The sequence below is a fragment of the Molossus molossus genome, unplaced genomic scaffold (assembly GCF_014108415.1).
Source record: "Molossus molossus isolate mMolMol1 unplaced genomic scaffold, mMolMol1.p scaffold_m16_p_1, whole genome shotgun sequence".
NCBI lineage: Eukaryota > Metazoa > Chordata > Mammalia > Chiroptera > Molossidae > Molossus > Molossus molossus.
In genome coordinates, this window is record NW_023425344.1 from 34,750,378 (window position 1) to 34,770,102 (window position 19,725).

Here is a 19,725-nt window from a genome sequence, read left to right on the forward strand (position 1 = left end):
TCAAGACCATTTTGTTTCTTTCCTGCTACCACGCGCAAGCTTTGAAAAAGAAAAGGGAAATAGACACATATCGTTTTGGAGGGATTCCAAACCTCAGCATTTCAGTGTCCAGGCGGAAGAAAAAAGCTGAAGTCATAGCCTGACACGAGGATTGCATTTGTCAGCTGCTGTACTTACTACAGTTGTTCAGACTGTTGTTGGGGTCGCAGCGAGAGCCACCACCGCATGAATCAAGGCAGGAATTGTAGAGGCACGTTCGGCCGCCGTCTCGACATGGAGTCTGACCTACAGAGGGGGAAGGCACATTCGCTCTCAGCATCTGTGAACTCCTTACACTACGATCTAAACTGAAGAACCGAGAATGTCTGGTGGAGCTGAGCAATGACACAACTTCAATTTCCTTCCAATTTCTCCCCAAATATGGAACACATGTTGAATAGGTGCTTTCTGGATTCATTTTCCCGGCGACTAAATACAACACAGTTATTCCAAAAAAATGCTGTAGGAATGAAGAAATTAGAGGCCACATATCCTAAAAATAACAGGTGGTTATTACTTTTAATGAACAAAAGAGATAGTGTTGTATATTTACACAGGTGCATATATCTGATTACAAAATAAAATGTAACTGATTTGAGGGAGAGACCAATTTAAAGATCCTGAAATTTTGAATATTAGATCCTGAAATTTTGAATATTAGATATTATTTTAAAGACTCATTTGTTCCCAACTCTAGTCTTCCCTCTAAAAGAAAACGTTCTTCCCGACAGTAAGTAGGGCATCAACACCAACACAGTAAGGACTTTATCATGGTACACGTGATATGCAGCTGCTGCTCATATTTTCTGTATGCCCTTAGAAAGGATCACTGGCCTAGCCATGATGACCTGAGAATTGGGTTTCTTGTTTCCAAATGAATGACAACAGTAACGTCAGCCTAATGGCTTTTCCTTAAGGTCTGTATAGAGGAAACTGGTTTTCCCATGGATTTCCCGGTCATTTGTAGATTAAATGGATAAGGTAATAAATTACTGCCCATTCTGTTTCCATCTCTCCTCCATTATACTCAGTTACTTTCAGACACATCATCTGGAATCTAGAAGATCTTGCCAGGCATTTAAAAATATAAATGATAGTATGTGGACACACAATGTCATTCTTATCTGTATTTCTCAGACAACGTTTATTATGCTAGACTCTCTCCTTTCCAGTACCATTAAGATACAATATGTCATAGCCTTGCAGAAAAGAGATGTCACTCTTTTTCTTTTCTTTTCTGTCAGTAGAGTCGAACGTTTTTGCAAGGTAAGCCAGGCTAATTTCCACAAGTTCAGTCCCTTAAAGAAATGTTACTAAGACACATGCTTTCATTATTTCGATGCACAGGTGTCTGCTATGTGACAAGTAAGGCACTGAGCACCCGAAGATGAAACCAGATGACAGTCTGTGCTCTGACGGGGCATCCTCAGAGCAGAACTTGCCGTACTGTGGGATCGCTGTCGTCCTGAAAGTACGTACAAGGAGCAGTAGAAGCAAAGCGCAGAAAGGGGAAAGCTTCCCAAAGGACCTTTTCAGGCGGATGGGGTGAGTTAGGATAAGAGGGACGGATGGGTTTCCCAGGCAGGCAGCAGAAAATGCAAAAGCCTGGGTCTGGCAAGTGCAGGGGTTGGAGTCACTGCAGCCTAAGGGAGCCTGGACAGGAAAGCAGAGAGCCCAGCCTGAGGGTTGAAAAGGCCTAATTAGGCTCCTCCTCTCTCAGCTCTCTAATCCAGGGGCCTTGTCTCAGCACCCTAACCATGCCCTTCTCCTTCCCTCCTTGGGACTTTTGGCCACATGGTTCCCTGCGTCTGAAATGCTTTCTCCAATCCCACATTCCTTTGTTAATTCCACTCATTCTTCAGATCTTAATTCCAATAGCTCTTGTTCAGGGAAGCTTCCCTGCGGCCCCCTGCCAGGGCATCATCCCAGACACGGTCCCTGGCACCCTGACTTTTCCCGTGGCACACATCACTTCAGTTAGACACCAACATGCATAACTATTGGTATTATGTCTATCTCCCCCAGGGGCCTGAGAGCTGTTTTCTCATCACTAAATTCCCAGTGATGCACATTTATTAAGTTGAATTCATTAGAGAAAATAATATAAAGATGCTAAAATTTTACTTTTAGATCCATTTTATCATGTGACTTTCTTACGTCTCACACTTGTATGGAAATAATTGAGAAATCTGCCATTGTGTAGTGACTGAGCCAAAATGATTTCAGCAGAGTTGAATTATGTAGGAAGAACAGTATGATCCAAAGAGAGGTTCTTGGTTGATATACACACAATACTCATGTCTAGAAAAGGATATCCTTCTGAATTTTAAAATTAATAAAAATTAGCACTCCTTATGTATCTTTTAATGTAATGAGTCTGGGATTAAAAGCCTAGCCCCTTAGGTCTCAAATGCTTTTTCCATCAAAGCTATCCTAATGACCTATATTCATTATGACAAAACTAATTTAGCTACAGGTGACCCATCTCATTAGCCGGGGATAGAGATACACAGCCCAAGACACGCTGCGACATAAAGGTCATGTGATAACAGCAAGCATTAACCGAGTTCTCACCACGTGTCACCTCTGAGAAGTAGAGCTGATTCTGGGTAACACAGCCGGGCATGAACCAGGCAGCTGGGCAGCAACTACCATACTCTGAACCGCTGTGGTGACCCGTGGAAGGTCGCTGATGGGCGAAGGCAGTGATTTTTAAGTCTAGGAATATTCTTACCAGTTCTGTTCTGAAAGATGCTTCTACACAAACCGGGGCTTAAAACAATCAGCATGAAACTTTTTTTTTCTGACCAAAATGGACACATTTGAAAAAATTCATTCATTTGATTTCCTTTCTCTCTCTGAGGTTCACAGATGGAGATCCGACTCCTTTTAACGTGTGTTTAAGGATATTGGTTGGTAATGTGAGGCATTAAACTGCTTCTCTGAGCACGGTGACTTTCCGAAGCTGACACATTTAATTTCAGAAGCCAATTCCTTCTCGCTGGAATCTACTATAATCAAAGACTATATGCTAAATTTTCCTCTTTACCATGCGCTGCGTTTCCTCCTCAAACGGTGAACTGACGCCCCCTGCTGTTTCAGTGTGTAGCCTCCACTCGTCCCGCAGGCGTGGTTTTCAGTGTGAGATGCTCGAGGAAATCCACACAGGGGTTGGGGGAGGGGGGGTCTGGCTGATGGGCCGGGGGGACTGGTAGGCATTCTGGAATTCTCCACGTGGGAATCCTACTGCAGCATCCCAGGGAAAGGGTCACTAATGAGGCGTGTTTCAGGGGCGGGGCACACACTTACTGTCACTGCAGTTCTTCTCATCACTCCCATCCTTACAGTCCTCGTCCCCGTCGCACCGGAAAGTGCTGGGGATGCACTGGCCACTTCTGCACTCGGCCAGCCCCTGGCTGCGGCAGGCTGGGAAAGGCCAGAACAGCGTCACGTTATTTCTTGTGCTTCTCTCGGACTGCAGGTCACAGAAACGGGCCGTGCACCTGGCCTCATCAAGACGGGACGTGTTCTGACTATCTGAATGCTCTGTGTACAGGAATGAATGCATCGCTCATTTTTCCAAAAGTCCAAGTATTTTTGAAAGGGAATGTTTTCTTTCCAGAATTTCTCCTGCCTTATTAAATAGCACTTGCTGCGAATTAACCTTTATTTGATAACCTCAGGATAGGGAGTACTATGAAGGATGGTGGTAGTGATACTATTATTATAAAAGGCATAATTTATTAAAGGTTTACTCTATGGCAATAACTTTGCCAGGAGCATTATGTATCTAATCTCAAATCCTCATAACAAACTTGCAAGTAGCTGTTATCGACCGGGTTCAGAATAAGGAAAGTGAAGCTTAGTGGCTGTCTCAAAGTCACATGGTCACATGGCTGTTAACAGGTAGGGCCGGGGCATGCCGGCAAGTTTCTCAAAGTCTGAGCTCCATCATGTCATCCCACATAACCTGACCAAAGGAGCCAATGAAATGATGCATAGTCCCCAGCACAAAATAACCACTTTCTTTCACAACGTGTTCATGATATCTCACATTGAAGAGAGATGGTTTAGTGGGCATTAATCTTCCCATTCCTAAATGTTGCCTAAATTCTATTGTTATTGTCTTTTAGAGCATCAGAAACCACGTTTTACATGACCTCAGCCTTCAGCCGAGTTACTGTTGAACATTAAAACTCCCTATTCTTGACTCCAGGCTCATGTCCTTGCTTTCCCCAGATCAGTCCCAATACAGTCTACTCTGGTCCACTGTGTTCTGCTAAGCAAGGACTCAGGAGATATTCCAGTTCATTTTCAACTCAGGGAAGGGGAAAGTTGGGCTTTGCACTTGATAATTTGTATGACTTTTATTATGTCAAAATTAAAAGCCATGCACCATGCATTTCTAGTTTTGCCTCAAATTATAAGTAAATTAAATATTCAGTCTCCTATATATCAACTTTTTTCTACTTCTAGTGGGCAGCAAAAGATGAAATAAAAAGTTTAATTCATTCAACCATGCATAAAATGCATTATATTAACTTTCAGGTCAAAGTACTTTCTTTTAATAACTAGCTGCTTGTATTCAATCATTTTATTCATCTCTACTGAGCCTAGTGTAGTTTGTAGAGGAAAAAATATTAATAGTCATACTTGATTTTATTAGCTAGACAGTGTAACAGCTGCCTGAAGACTGTTCACTGGCCGAGAATACAACAGGCAGTCAAGTTGTCACAGTCCTCACACACCCTGTTTGAGTCTATGAACTGGCGGCTGTCTTCCTCCGGCCATTCTCCATGCTCTCCAATGAACTGCGCCTGAGAACATGTTTGGAGGCTCCTGCAAGAAAGCTCAACCGCTCATCTACCGTTTGCAAAGGAAAAGCCCCCCCAGCCTCTGCGGAGAACACGCCGTTTGACAAAGTCACGGACGCAGAAAGGAAACGCAGGGAGCCATGGGAGTGAAAACAGACACCTGCTTGGCCAGACTGAGCAAATAAAACTTGACGATCCAGGGAGGAAGGTGTGGAAGTCGGGTACACTACACTGCTATTGTCCTCACACCGCTCAATTATTGTCTTTCTAGGCAAGGACCACAATAGGAGTTTTCTCTCTGAAGGGCTTTTAGATAGTGAACCTTGATGTATTGGTCTAATAGGCAAGAAATAGAAAAATGAGCAAAATGAAAATCCTCGGGGCACTCACAGCAGTTGACCTCGTCAGATTTATCCACACAGTCGTGGTCCCCGTCGCACACCCACTCTTTGGCAATGCAGCGCCCATCTCCACAGCGATGCTCCCTTGTGGGACTGCAGTCTGGAGGAGAGGGAAGGGCCACAGGATGCAGAGAACCAGCACGACGAACACTCACAGTGGTGGCTCACGGTTCCAATAGAAGAGCATCTATCCTAGTTGTCCGAAAATCTTCAACAACGTTCCCACCCAAGCCTGTGGCCCACTAGGCACCGTCACTGTGACCTATTTGTTTGTCAGATGAAGAACAGCTTAGGACCCACAGTTTAGTTTTGTTGTTGTTTTGTTTTTGTCAAGGTTTTCTTTCCTTATGAGAAATTTGTGATTTTTACACTGGCTCAAATAAACAGAACTGTGATTTGGATTTCACAAGGTAGAGAGCTGATCTGATGTGTTTGTGACCGCTTTGTCATGCTTTCTGACACCTGCCACTCCGAGGCATCCCTTTGATCAGAAGCATTCCTTCCGATATTCTCCAATGCTAAATACTATCTCACGTATTTGCCCAGTGCCCCTCGCCACCCCAGCTGGCCCTTTTGTTTGTATTACGAAGGTCCTATGTCATTCAATATCATCTCCCCAAACATTCTAAAGTTAATCATAAAGTCAAAAAGGTAAATAAGCAAGAGGAATTTTGCTGGTTTCAACTCACGAGATGGCATTCAAAATTGAACAAGACCCTTTAAAAGGTAAGTTCATTCTTTAGAAGATAAGATCAGCTATTATACATAAAACAATCATGCCATCTGAACCCCATGTGTCACTACTGCTGAAGCCTTCTCTGTATGGCTGGGAGGTCTTTGGCTACTCATAACAAGGTGGACCGTGCCCTGCTGGTGTGGCTCAGTTAGTGAAGCATCTTCCCATACACCAAGAGGCTGCCATTCCCATTCCCAGTCAGAGTACATGCCTGGGTTATGGGCTTGATCCCCAGTAAGGGGCATGCAGGAGGCAGCCAATCGATGTTTCTCTCTCTCTACCTCTCTCTCTAAAAAATCAGTTAAGAATATTTTTTTAAAATAAGGGGGATCAAGGGACAAACAGTATATCTGTCTGCAAAGTTTTGCTCAAGAGCTCAAGATCTACACATGAGCCACCAGAAGAATCAGAAAAGAAACAGAATACAATAAAAAATATTAACATATTAACCTATAGCTGCCTTTCCACTTCACTTCTTTAGCATTTCCTCAGTGTGCTTGTATTTAAGAAGTATGACATTTACACATAAGACATAATTGAGAGTAGTAATTGAAAAAAACCTCCCCTTTCTAAAATTATAAGAAACAAAAAACAACTATTTTATCATTTAACCTGCTAATAATCATATTAAAGAACAACAAGCTACAAGTTCTTGGTTATAAATTTCTGTGGTTTTAAATGAAAACATTTAGAGAAACAGTGCTACTTACCACAGTTTTGTTCATCACTCAGGTCCCCGCAGTCATCATATCCATCACACACAAGGCTATAATTAAGGCACTTGCCCGTGTGACAGTGAAACAGATTCTCACTGCAATCTGCAAATAAGAGAAGCCACTCGTGTGCCATCTGAAAAGAACGTGATGTTATAGTAGTACTTTTATGTAGCAAAAGCATTTCAATAGTAGGGAAGCCATAGTGGCAACCTGGTCCACATCTATTGTTTTACAGATGAGGAGACAGTGGTGCAGAGAGACCCAATGACCTGCTCAAGGTCACATAACAAGTTACTGCAGAACCAGGACTAGGACCTTCTGTCTCCTAAGCCAGTGCTTCTATGACTTTCTGAGTCTTCACATGACTTTCACTTTATGTCACCGGAAACCTCCTTTATAGTCAAATATGAGAAAAGATATTCTCAACTCCTCATAGCTCCTAATGAAGTTCATGTTCATACAGAATCAATGACTTTAATAAAGGGTGAGTAACTATTTCCCAAAAATGCTTTCTTGGCAATGAAAGTCTAGTTTTATCAATAGTAAGAATAAAATAATGGAGAGACAAGTGTATTTAGGTTATGGAGTCATTACTTCCTTTCACACAAGCATTAACACTGAAGTCAATTGAATGTTTCATAACAAGATCCTTAAATAAGTACTGTTCTAGGATATGGTGGCAAGATATGAATAAGTGGTATGCCACCTCAGGAAGCCAATAGTTTAATGTTGGAGTAAACGACATGCAAGGAACTTTTAATAAGATAAGTCTTGTGCTTTAGCAACCAGAACACCTATCCCGGTTCTGCCATCTGCTAGCCGTGGGAAGTTGAGTGTGTTCGTTAAAAGTCTATGAGACTGTGAAGTGATCTATGAAACTGGGATAAGATCAGTCACTTAATACAGCTTGGAGGTGGAGACTAAAGAAATAATGTAAGATGTCAAGACAATTCAATGGGAAAAGAATACCCTTCAACAAACAGTAATAGAATAATTAGATTTCAAATGTATAAAACTGAACTCCAAACTTTACCTCAAACCATACACAAACATTACCTCAAAATGGATCATAGACTTAAGTGTAAAAGCCAAAATTATGAAGCTTAGAAGAAAACAGGGGGAAAAATCTTTGTGACCTTGGGTTAGGCAAAAGCACAGGCCATAAAAGAAAAATTAATAAATGGAGCTCACAAAGTTAAAGATATTTATGCTTCTAAAAATACTATTAAGTTCTGTATTGTTTAAATTTCTGTGCATGCATCAATTTTATAAAAGCAAGTTAGTACTCTCTTTAAAAAAAACCTTATTTTACACAACTATTACATTGTTTAAATGGAAGTTCTTCTAATAAACATCATTTAAAAGTAAAATAAAATACTATTAAAGAAATGAAGATATTAGCTATAAAGCATATACGCATAGCCCAGGGACACAGACAACAATGTGGTGAGGGCCAGAGGGAGGGGAGGATGGGGTCTGAGTGGAAAGGGAAGTAAAGAAGGGAAAAGTGGGAGACATTTGTAATAATGTCAGCAATAAAAATAAAATATAATTTATAAAAGAAAAGAAAATTAAAAGGTAGACAAGCAATATACTGAAAAAATTATTTGCAAATCATGTATATGATAAAGGACTTAAATCCAGAGTATATATGGAATGCTTACACTCAATAATAAGACAATCCAATTACAAATTAGCAAAAGACTTGAACAGAAAGTCTTCACAGGAGACATACAAATGGCAAATTGGCACGTGAAAAGATGTTCAATGTAATTAGTCATTAAGGAAATGCAAGTGAAAACCACAATATGGTGCTACCTCCAAAATGGCTATAATAAAAGAGACCAAAAATACTGAGTATTGGCAAGGATTTTGAGAAACTGAAACTCTCATATACCTCTGGTGGGAATGTAAAATTATAATGTCACCTTGCAAAACAGCTTGGCAGCTTCTTATAAAGCTAACTATAACCTTATCATATAATTCGTGAATTCTACCCTTAGAAATCTACCCGAGAACAGTGAAACATATATTCACACAGAGACTAGTATGTGCATGTTCATAACAGCATTATTCATAATGGTCAAAAACTAGAAACAACCCAAACACTCAACTGGTGAATTGATAAGCAAGATACAGTATACTCACATGATGGAATACTATTCAGAATTTAAAGTATCAAAACAGTGATACATGTGATAGCCAGGATGAACCTCACAAACCTTATGCTAAGTGAAAGAAACCAGACACAAAGACTGCATATTGTGTGACCCCTTAACAACTTTTCAGAAAAAGCAAGCTTACAGAGTCAGAAATGAGAGCAGTGGGAATCTGTCCATGCAGAAATAGAAGTGGTTATCTGAGGACTAACTGCCAGTAGGTGGGAGGGAAATTTGGGGGGAGATAGAAAAGTTCCAGAAGTGGATTATGGTGATGGTTGTACAACTCTATAAATTTACTAAAAATCAATGGGATACAGTTATGGTTTGCACACTATACCTCAATAAAACAGTAAAAATGTTTAAAATTAATAAATGTAAAAATCCTGCATTGCATAGAAACTAGATTTCTTAAATGTGTTATCTTTTCCCTTATTTGATGTGAAGTAAGTGCAAAAATAGATTCTTTTTTTTTAATCCTCATCCGAGGACATTTTTCCATTTTTTGTACAGACAGAGTAGGAGGGAGAGAGAGGAAGAGAGAGAGAGGGAAACATCGATGTGAAAGGGACACATCGAGTGGCTGCCACCCGCATGACCAACCAGGGCCGGGGACAAACTGCAACCGAGGTACCTGTCCTTAGCGGGAACCGAACCCGGGTCTCTCCGACCGCAGGCGGACGCTCTAACCGCTGAGCCAAACCGGCCAGGGCCAAAAATAGATTCTTAAGCCTGGAGAAAGATCATGGAGGATGGGCAGAATTTCAGGAGTGTGGATGGAATTAAAACTTCACCATGTTTCACAGAGAGGGAATAACAAGAACAGAGAAGAGGTGAGAAATGAGGGCTCGTTTGAGGGTCAGTCTACTTGGCTGATGAAGACCAAGAATTTAGTGGTCAAATAGTACAGTCTCTTGAATTCCAGCTGATTCTTTCTCCTGAGGCAGAAACCTGTATCTCACATAATGGGTTCTATTTTCTTGTACAATAAGTTACTTAAATACTTTTAGAATCACCTCATTTTAGAAACGGAATGGGTCTTAGAGATCATGTGTTCAGCACCTTCATTAAGAGGGCATGGTTGTGTATACACATAAACACACACATGTGCAGACACATGTTCACACTTACACACATGCAGAAATTTTTAAGCATTCTTTTAAATTTTCCCAGGCTGAATAATTTTCAAATGAGATTGACTATCACAAGGGAAAATATAAGAACTAAAAAGGGGTTCTAGTTTCACCGTGACAGAACTGTACCATTTCCTCCCATTCAGCAGAGGGCGCTAAATCCCCACCTTGCACTCTACGGGGCTGACTGGGACCACTGTATATGCCCACTAAGTAGAAAAAGGTTATGATGTTTGTGTTCTTGCCCACCAAGCAGAGTTGGGAAATGAATCAAGATATATACATTTCTTGGGAAGCTGTATAAGGTCTTCTTGAGTTTTGTTTTGTTTTCATCTAAATTATCTTGTGGGATGTTTTGAAGCAGTATGCTAGAATCCGTAATAACCAGGGTCCTTAATTTGACTTTGACCATTAATGCAAAAGTACTTGCATTTCCCCGAAAGTGGTGGTGGGGTGGAGGGGTAGCATATTTTAAACCATATGAGTTAGTTGTGCTTTTTTGGTTTGTTTATTTGTTTTTAAAGCTGTATACTCCACTTCTTTTGATTGTAGGACTGGGGCATCAGATACTCCTTTCAGAATCTGATTAGCACACCAAAATTTTCCAATGATTCACATGTCCTCTGTGGGGCCTATTCTAGGATACCCAGTACTAAGACCTCATTTGAGATATTTTTTAAATGAATGCTTTCATTTATTAAATTATTTCATAAATGATGATGAATCAAGCCGTAAAAAAAAATCCTATTATATTCACACACACAGGTACAGAGTCAACTTTCCACTGTAATGGCGCACTTGGTTAGAAGCCATTCTCAGAGGTTAGATACAAAATTAGCTACGTTTGGAAAACAACTTATTACCTCCCTACAGTCTGTGTGACTGGTAAACACACAAAACCTTAACCGGAGGCACTGCGCAGCCAGAAATACATAGCAAATAGCAAAGATCACAGTGCCTCCTTTTATTGGAATAAATGTTTATTTGGACTGAAAAGAAATGTTGTCAGTGCAATTTGGGGTCAATGAATGAAAATTTTCAAAAACTACTTGCTGTGGTTTTCTTGCTCAATACAAGCATCATTTTGCATGACCTGAGGTAGATGTTTTTCTAGATACAGATCATTTTTCTTAATGAGAGCTTGATACAAAATATTACTCCTGAAGTTCTTGCATGTTAATATTTATTTCAGTTTGGCATCTCACACTATTAACTTTTGTTTCTTAAAATGGTCATTAAATTAAGGGAGAAAACTAAGGAACAGAAAACCTTTTATCAAGGGTTTCACTCAATTTGCTCAGTCTGTATGAGTCTGCAAATATAAATGTGTTGCCTCATTTCAAGATGCAAGTATGGATGCTCAATTGCTCAAAATCCTCTCATCACAGATGACCAGAGAGGTTAAGTGGTTTGCCCACAGAGCTATGAGATGAAGTCAGGCTTCTCACCTACCTGGGTTCTTTTGACTATTGACTTCTCTCTCTAGAAGAGGGTTTCTCAGTTGCAGTACTGTTGACAAATTAGACTGCATAATTCCTTGCTGTGGGAGGGGCTACCCTACACATTGCAGGATGTGTAGCAGCATCCTTCATCTCAACTCACTAAATGCCAGTAGTATGGCTCCCAATCCCTACAGCTGTGACAGTCAAATCTGCCTTCGTACATCGTAAAGTGTCCCCTATGAGGCAAAAGTGTCCCCAACTGAGGACCACTATTCAACAGCATCCAAACATCACTTCAGTCCAAAGCCTGGATTTAATCCCATCTTCTTCATCAGCTCTCTTCATACCAGCCAAACTCCCAGTCATCCTGCTCTCTTCTCAACTCACAGAAACTACCTTTTCATTTACATCACTCTTCTTTTGCTTTGCAACATCTCTTCTATATTGTTCTGTAATGCCATTTTCAATGATCTCTATGTTTCTGTTATTTCTCTGATTAGACAAAAAGCCCCATGAAGAAAGAAACCATGTATTAACACTTTTTTTATTTCCTAGGTATCTAGAATATGGTTCACACATAGCAGGAAGTCAAGGATATTCAAAAGTCTGATTGATTCAGTATAACCAAATTGCCACTAGGCAGAGCTGAATTTTCCAGACATCTGAAGCTTCTTCTGTCAGTGTAGAATGAAATATTTTCATCATTTAAATGGAAAATTTTCTCATATTTACTTGCATCCCTGTCTTAGTGAAAAAAAAAAAAAAGTAAATGCGTGACTTGTGATGACTTGGCAACATCATTTGGAAATCCACCTGAATTAGGCTTCCTGAAAATGCTACTGTTCAGCCAGTCTTAGTGACAAGAAAAAACCAAGGATAGAGAAGTCACCTGCCTAACATCACAGAGCTAGAAACTTTTAAAAGAAAACTTTTCTTAATTTTCAAAATTCCTTTCACTAGGCCATTAAATTGTTCCAGGTGGTTGGAAATCTGTTCATTCTACAAATACTTAGGATGAGACTGATAAACACAGCAAAATTAGTTAGGGGAGAAAGGCAGGAAGTCCCAGACACCTGGAATGCCTCTGTCATAGACAATTATCTCCCAAGCATAATAGGATATCCGAAATAAGCATTTGTCATATGAATGATCAAAATACAATCGTCCACCAAATCTGAATTTCTATGGACAAGGGCAAGTCAAAGGCAGCGCAGTTGAGAGAAAACAGCATTAGATTTGGACCCATTCGATGCTGGACTTGAAACCACTGGCAAATGTTTTCATTGCCTTAAGCCTGGGCTCTGCACCTACACGGAAGGGGATGAGATTACCTTCTTTGCTGAAAATTCAGTGAAATCGTGTAGGTAAATGCTTCTAGCATCGTTGTTTAGGGAACTCACAAATAAAATACCCCTTCCCTTCTTTAAAGGCAGTCCTCCTCCTCCTGTATTGGCCAGAACCCTTGGAAGCAGGCACAACTCTCTGCTCCCCACTGCGCATGCCCGCAAAGCCTCCTCCTCCGCTCAGAATATCTCACCAGTGGGCTGCACCCGCGCCCTAGTTCAGATGTATGCTCTTCCTTCAGGGCAGGGGGGGACACAGGAGGGGGGCATTTCTATAAACAGGCACACTGAAATTCCAGAAGCACTGAATGTTCAAGCTCAGACACAGATGACCTTGAAAGGTCAGAAACAATTGCATGCAAAGATTTCAGTGTCTACCTAAGCATTTTCGTAGACAAGTATTCCGAGCAATGCGTGACCTCAACGGACCCATCCAGATTGTTTCTGAAGTGTGTTCATGAGGAAAGCCCAGATCTTCTTTACTAAACAGTCTAGCTCCTAAGACATTGCTAAATACCTTCCGGGAGAGTAAGGACGGCTTTGTCGGGCACTGCCTAGGCACGTTTACTCCCTCACATTCAGTTTGAACAAATGCAGCAGGAAGTTCTCTCTGTCTGAAGTGCAATGCTCAGTGCAGCGGAGGAACGTGAGTGCCGGCTCTCCACTGGGGGTAGAGGCGGGCGCAAAGTTGAATAATGCCGGAACGTGGGCCGTAATTGAGAGAGAAACACAATTCTCAAAAATTGGATATAATTCTATTGAACTATTTTAAACTCCCTGGTGTGGGTGCTTTGCACAATATTTTCTTGCAAGTCCACAGCAATATTCCCTAATATAAATATACATCCTACAAAAATCATCTGCCGAAGGTTTTTCTAAAGAAGGAATTCCAAATTATAAAAACAAATGTCTTAGTGAAAACACTTCTGAAAATATGGGTGACATAACTAAAGTTCTCCAGGATGCTAGATAGTCTACAAAATGAATCAATGCATGAATGAGTAAATAAATATATAAATTAAGGTGAAGATATATAAAACCAAATTATTTTGAGGAAATACCAAGTTAAGCAAAATTGTCTCTTTTTACCTGTAGGTTTCTTGGAATCTTTAAGGCACAAATATGTATTGTAACTAAGAAGAAGATCTGATAGACAGCATTTCTCAAACTTTTTTTTTTTTTTTTTTCCTCAAGCACTTTTCAAGACTCAGGTACTATGGAACACCAGTTTGAGAAACACTGACCTGAAAAATTACCATGATATATGGCCTTTCAAAAGTTATGACAAATAGCCCGCCGGTGTGGCTCAGTGGATTCAGCATCGTCTCATGGACTGAGCAGTCCTGGTTTGATTCCCGGTCAGGGCACGTGCCCAGGTTTCAGGCTCAATTCCCCAGTAGAGGGGTGTGCAGGGTGCAGCCCATTGATGTTTCTCTCTCTCATTGATGTTTCTATCTCTCTCTCCCTTCTCTCTAAAATTTCAATTAAAAAAAAAAAAGCTTTGACAAATAAACATCCAAACCCTTCAGATGGAAGAAAAGTCTACCTGGCAAACAGACCAGAGGAATCTCAAATGTGCTCAATCGTCGTGAGCTCTTAGAAAGCCTTGGCAACTTCTACAAGGAGTAAAACACAGCTTTCCCCTAGTAACTACTGCTGCTCATATAACCATTAGAAAGCAATTAGAGCACAATAGCGTGTGGCTCTATTTTGGATGCAGATCCTACATTGTATTCTTGAGGCTACTTTCTCACTTGTGTCTATTGCATAAGTATAAAATGATTTGAAATCTGAATATATATTTGTGATGGACTGAGTGTCTGCGTTCTCCCAATGTTTCTATGTTGAAGCCCAAACCCCCAACATGGCTATATTTGGGGGTAGGGCCTGTGATGAGGTCATGCGGGTTGAATGAAGTCATAAGAGTAGGGCACTAATCCAATAGGGATGGTCCCAAAAGTAGAGGATGAAACATCAGAGTACCCCACAACCTCTCTCAACTTCTCTCTTTCCCCCTCACCCCACCAATCCCTCTCCCTCTTCCCCTCTCACTTGCCCTCTCTCCCCCTTTCATTTTAAAGAGGTCCCAGGCCAGGAAGAGAACTCTCACCAGACACTGAACCCTGTTGGACCTTAATCTTGGACTTCCCAGTCTCCAGAACGGTAAAAAACAAATTGCTGCTGTTTGAGTCATGAAGTCTGTGGTATTTCCTGTGGCAGCCCAAGCAGACTAATACAACATTGGACAAAGCACCTTCCAATTCAGTGAGAACACCTAATCAGATCAATGGTCGGTAAATAGAATCCACCCACCCACGGCTATGAAACAGTTAAGGCCATGGGCTATCTCCAGGTTCAGAGGAAGCATAAACAAGAGGCTAGGCATCTGCTGGGCCATGAAGGGGAAGAATCATGAGGGTGAACACTTTTCCTAGTAAAATTTCCTTTTTAAAAAGTTGACCTTTATACTCATAAAGTATGAGTATAAAAACAAAAACCCTCACCCAAACCAAATACACGAAAAACCTTCTCCTAATTTTCAGACACTTTATGCAAAAAACACTCCAGCCCCTGCTCTGTTGCAACAGCATCTGGCGGTGGACTCCTGATGGGATCCGGCCTGTGAGAGGTGTGCAAACAGGCCACTCCCACCGGGGGGGGCCGGGGGGGACAGGCTACTCACGTTGGAAGGGCGAACCCAAAGTGGAACGGCTTTGGTTTCCAGGCCCCTGAATAGAACCCCCGCCCACCCCCAGCCCCCAGAGTCGGTCACGTACTGCAGTGGGCCTCGTCGCTCCAGTCGTCGCAGTCGTTGTAGCCGTTACACTGCAGCTTCCTGGGGATGCAGACACCGCTGCCGCACAGAAAGCTCTCGCCCCCGCCACAGAGCACTGGGAAGGGGCAGGAAAACAATGTCAGAATAAGGGCTTGTTTTTTCCTTTTAAAAACAGGAGAAACCACGACAGAACAGAACCTGCCCTTGTGATTCATTAGATTTGTCTAAATTCCCTCAGTTTCATGGCCACCCATTCTTTGGATCCTCAGGAACCCTGGTTGTGAAATTACTCGGGAATAACAGTATTTGCCTGAGGACAGCAAAGGAAATGCACTGGTGGGCTTGCAGAGTGACGGATTCTCAGAGCGCAAGAGAGCGGCCTCACCCACTGTTCCACCTCTGTGGGGAACAGACCAAATGGGAGTATTTTTGTCAATCACTGAAAATTATTTCAAACTGAAGTGCTGTTTATTGAACAAATTTTTTTTTTAAATCCTTTTAAAAATAAACCGTATACATGTGATTAAAGAAAACAAAAGCCTTACCTTCTAAAACACTATTCAATGTTGTAGAGAAAATTACAGTAAAATATTCAACTGAAGTGTGCTCAACACAGGCATAGACTTCGTATATTTAAAATATATTTACTTGTCTTAATAAAAATGCCAGTTAAAAATGTCAAAGTCTATTTTTTGCATAAAGAATGTAAAATAGCATTAGCAAATAATATTTTCTTTCTTTTCATTTTTTAAACACAGTTGCACTTTGGTATGATTTGCTTTTTTTTTTTTAGTCCTATGGTGCTCATTGTCTTCTCAAAATTCAACAAGTAATTGTTTCAAAATTACTGTAGACAATAAATATAATATAAAAAGTTAGAAATGTTTTTAAGTAAAAGAATAAATCAGTTCCACACTTAAATATTTGGTAATATGTAACAAATGACTTTTATTTATTTAAAAAAATTTTTTTCTTTATTTTAGAGAGAGAGAGGAATGGAGAGGTAGAGAGAAATAGAAACATTGATGAGAGAGAACATCAATTGGCTGCCTCCTACATGCCACCCACTGGGGATCTGGCCCACAACCTGGGCATGTGCTCTGACCAGGAATGGAACGGCAACCTCTTGGTGCATGGGTCGACGCTCAACCACTGGGCCACACTGGCTGGGCTCAAATGACTTTTAAATGTACATAACCTTTGAACCAGCAATCATATTTCTTGGACTTTATACAAAGGAAAATTCATATGAACAATGCAAGTTGTTAAGGATATTCATACCATCACAGTTTACGAGGAAACTGAAGTAACAACTGTGCAATAGTAGGGGGCTGGTTAAATAAATTTTGGTACATCCATAAGAAGGAATACTATTACAGCCATTGAAAAGTATATTGTCTAAAATACTTAAATGTTCTGGAACAAAGTTCAAGATAATTAAAGTAGAAAAAAAAACAACAGTTGGCCCTGGCTAGGTAGCTCGGTTGGTTAGAGCCTTGTCCCGATACTCCAAGGCTGTGGGTTTGATCCCTGGTCAGGGTACATATAAGAATCAACCAATGAATGCATAAATAAGTGGAACAACACATTGATGTTTCTCTCTCCCTCCCCCCCTTCCTCTCTCTCTAAAATCAATAAATACAAAATTAAAGAAAAGACCCACCATATGGTTCTAAAAAAGCATAACATAATTAGGCCTGGAAAGAAGTTTATCAAAGGTTACTATGATACTACCTAGTATTAGGATTAGAAATTTTGTGGTTTTGTATTTTTTTAAATAATTTTTTTTATTGATTTGAGAGAGAGAGAGAGAAAGGGAGAGGGAGAGAGATAGAGATCGATGAGAGAGAACATCCATTAGCCGCCCCCTACATGCCCCTCACTGTGAATCGGGCTCACAACCTGGGCATGAGCCCTGACTGGAAACCAGCGACCTCTTGGTGCATGGGTCGACGCTCAACCACTGAGCCACACCGGCTAGGCAGTCACTTCAATCTTAGGCAATCACTTCAGTCTTAATGGAGCACATTGCACTGCTACCGGCAATGAAAAAATACTATTAATGGATTAATTTCCAATGCTATTGAAGCAATCATTTTCAATTTGCTGGACTTTAGGTACTAATTGACTTGGTAAGTTTCTTATGATGCAGGCATGCGCAGTCCTCACAATGTCAACAACGGAAGTCTGGTGTTCCATTACACCCCACGATTTCCATATCAATAACTCACAGCCATGAACTTCACCTGCCAAAGTATGAAACACATTGATATTTTGTATAGTCTTAGAGGACGCGGCAGAGGACTGCACCCTACAGCTGCAGATACAGACTCCTAACAGGTACAGAGGAAACAGATATAAAATGGAGAACACTAAGCTTACACTAGCCAGTCTACACAATATCCTCTCTCCAGGGTTAAGGGAAAATTTTTAAGGAATACGTGTGTATCCTGTTGTGAGGATGTTCTGCATTAGACTAGAGAGTGCGTCCGCTCCAGCTGTCTGCATCCCAGCCACTGCACTGCCTCAGAAGGACTATTGTATTCCCGACCTTATGGTTCTGATGATTCCTCTGAACTGCAGCCGAAAGACCAACATTAAATATCTCCTAACATCTAAACTGCATCTTTAAGACCCTATATATTTTACTCCAGTAAAGCCATTTCTTGTGTATGGTTATATCAAATCTGGATCAAATTTAAAGCATAGCATTGCTCGCGTCGTTTTGATTATCGAATCCCGTGGTGTCTTGCCTGATTCAGCAGAAACTGGCTTTTATTGTGTCGTTCCTCAGTGGGAGGTGTGGCTGGCTGCCCTTGGTTTTAAGATATTGTCAATTGTTTCTTTACTCTTTCTTTAGAAGTTCATAGTTTCATTAATCAATGTTAGTATTGTAAAACGAGAATAACTTCTGTACATGCTCTGTTTGCTTTCTCCTTAACCTGTATTCAGAATTTCCACTTTCATTCGTGTGAACCTGTTCAACTAGCAAAGCACATCGAGCACACCCTACTCGGAATTTCCCAGCAGCCCCGTGAAGCAGGCAGGCAGGCATCCTGTCGCGTCCTCTTTGGGGGGAGTGGGAGTTCACAGACAGAGGAGCCAGAGCGCCACGTGGTTGAAGCAGCAACTGCCCGAAGCCATGGAGCCAGGCGAAGTGAAAACCACCCCAGAACAGTGAGGTCCTTGCTCCGGTTCAATCCTGTTTCTAAGTCAGAGGCACCTGTGTGTCGCCTGATGTGTGCTCAGTTCCAGGACACCAGGGTCAGGTAAAAGTTTAAACGTGCCTCCATTTTTCTCTCGAAATAAAAGATAAATGTCTGTCCTTTGGGTGGACTGGAGCAGATGAGATGACATTCCAGGTCAGCGCTGGGCTTCTAGGAGAATATCCTGAGAGAGCTCTGTGTGAGTTTCTGCAGGGGTTTTCAACCACACATCGTACTGTTGTATAATCATCATCTCCCGACAGCCTTTACTTAGGCTTAGCCGTTCAGATGACCAAGAGTGTCCCTGAGGCAGTCATGCTATACAATCTTGAGACCATTTCCACTAACACCATCTATATTCGAAGAGGTATATATCAGACTTTAAATAAATGGCATATTTATCAATGAAAGAGTTCTTCATTAATTAAACAAAGATTTACTATCTACCATGTGCTAGGCATTATTCTAGCACCTAGAAATACAACAGTAAAGAAAAAAATAACTCCCCACCTTCGTGTAGCATATACTCTACTAAATATACTTCATACCGAAGTTGACTGCCATTTACACATGTGACAATTAATTAACACCAATGCAAAGATAGCAGTATACAGAAGTGCACTGCCTACGACGTCAGTCTACATGTCCTGGATGATGAGGTCAATTACAATCACCTGGACTTCAAAATTCTATGGATTCTGAAGAATATACACCCAGGAGGATGATCAGCTCTCCTGAGTATCCTCGTCTCTGATAACGGGCTGCTGCAAAACACCCACCGCCTGAAATGACTTTAGATTTTCTGCATCTGCTTCCAGCCCTTGCAGTCCTCCTGGCCTGTGTCTCACAGGCAGCATTTATATTGGCAAATGTTCTCACTACTCTGCTAACTTTTAGAATCTTTTTTTCAAAAACTACTCACCGATCTCTGACTGCATAGTGTCCTCATTCACCCCGTCT

The 19,725-nt window shown here is 41.1% G+C and overlaps 1 protein-coding gene across 2 annotated transcripts in view; it reads right to left on the reverse strand.

Moving 5' to 3' along the window:
* Positions 1–19,725, reverse strand: part of CORIN (corin, serine peptidase) — a 199,200-nt gene that overhangs the window by 55,469 nt on the left and 124,006 nt on the right. For both annotated transcript variants that reach the window (XM_036263520.1, XM_036263514.1), the window contains 5 exons: positions 15,561–15,674; positions 6,701–6,808; positions 5,244–5,354; positions 3,349–3,465; positions 178–285 (listed from right to left, as the gene is read on the reverse strand). In XM_036263520.1, coding sequence (XP_036119413.1) covers positions 178–285; positions 3,349–3,465; positions 5,244–5,354; positions 6,701–6,808; positions 15,561–15,674 — 558 coding nt within the window. The remainder of the gene's footprint in view (positions 1–177; positions 286–3,348; positions 3,466–5,243; positions 5,355–6,700; positions 6,809–15,560; positions 15,675–19,725) is intronic.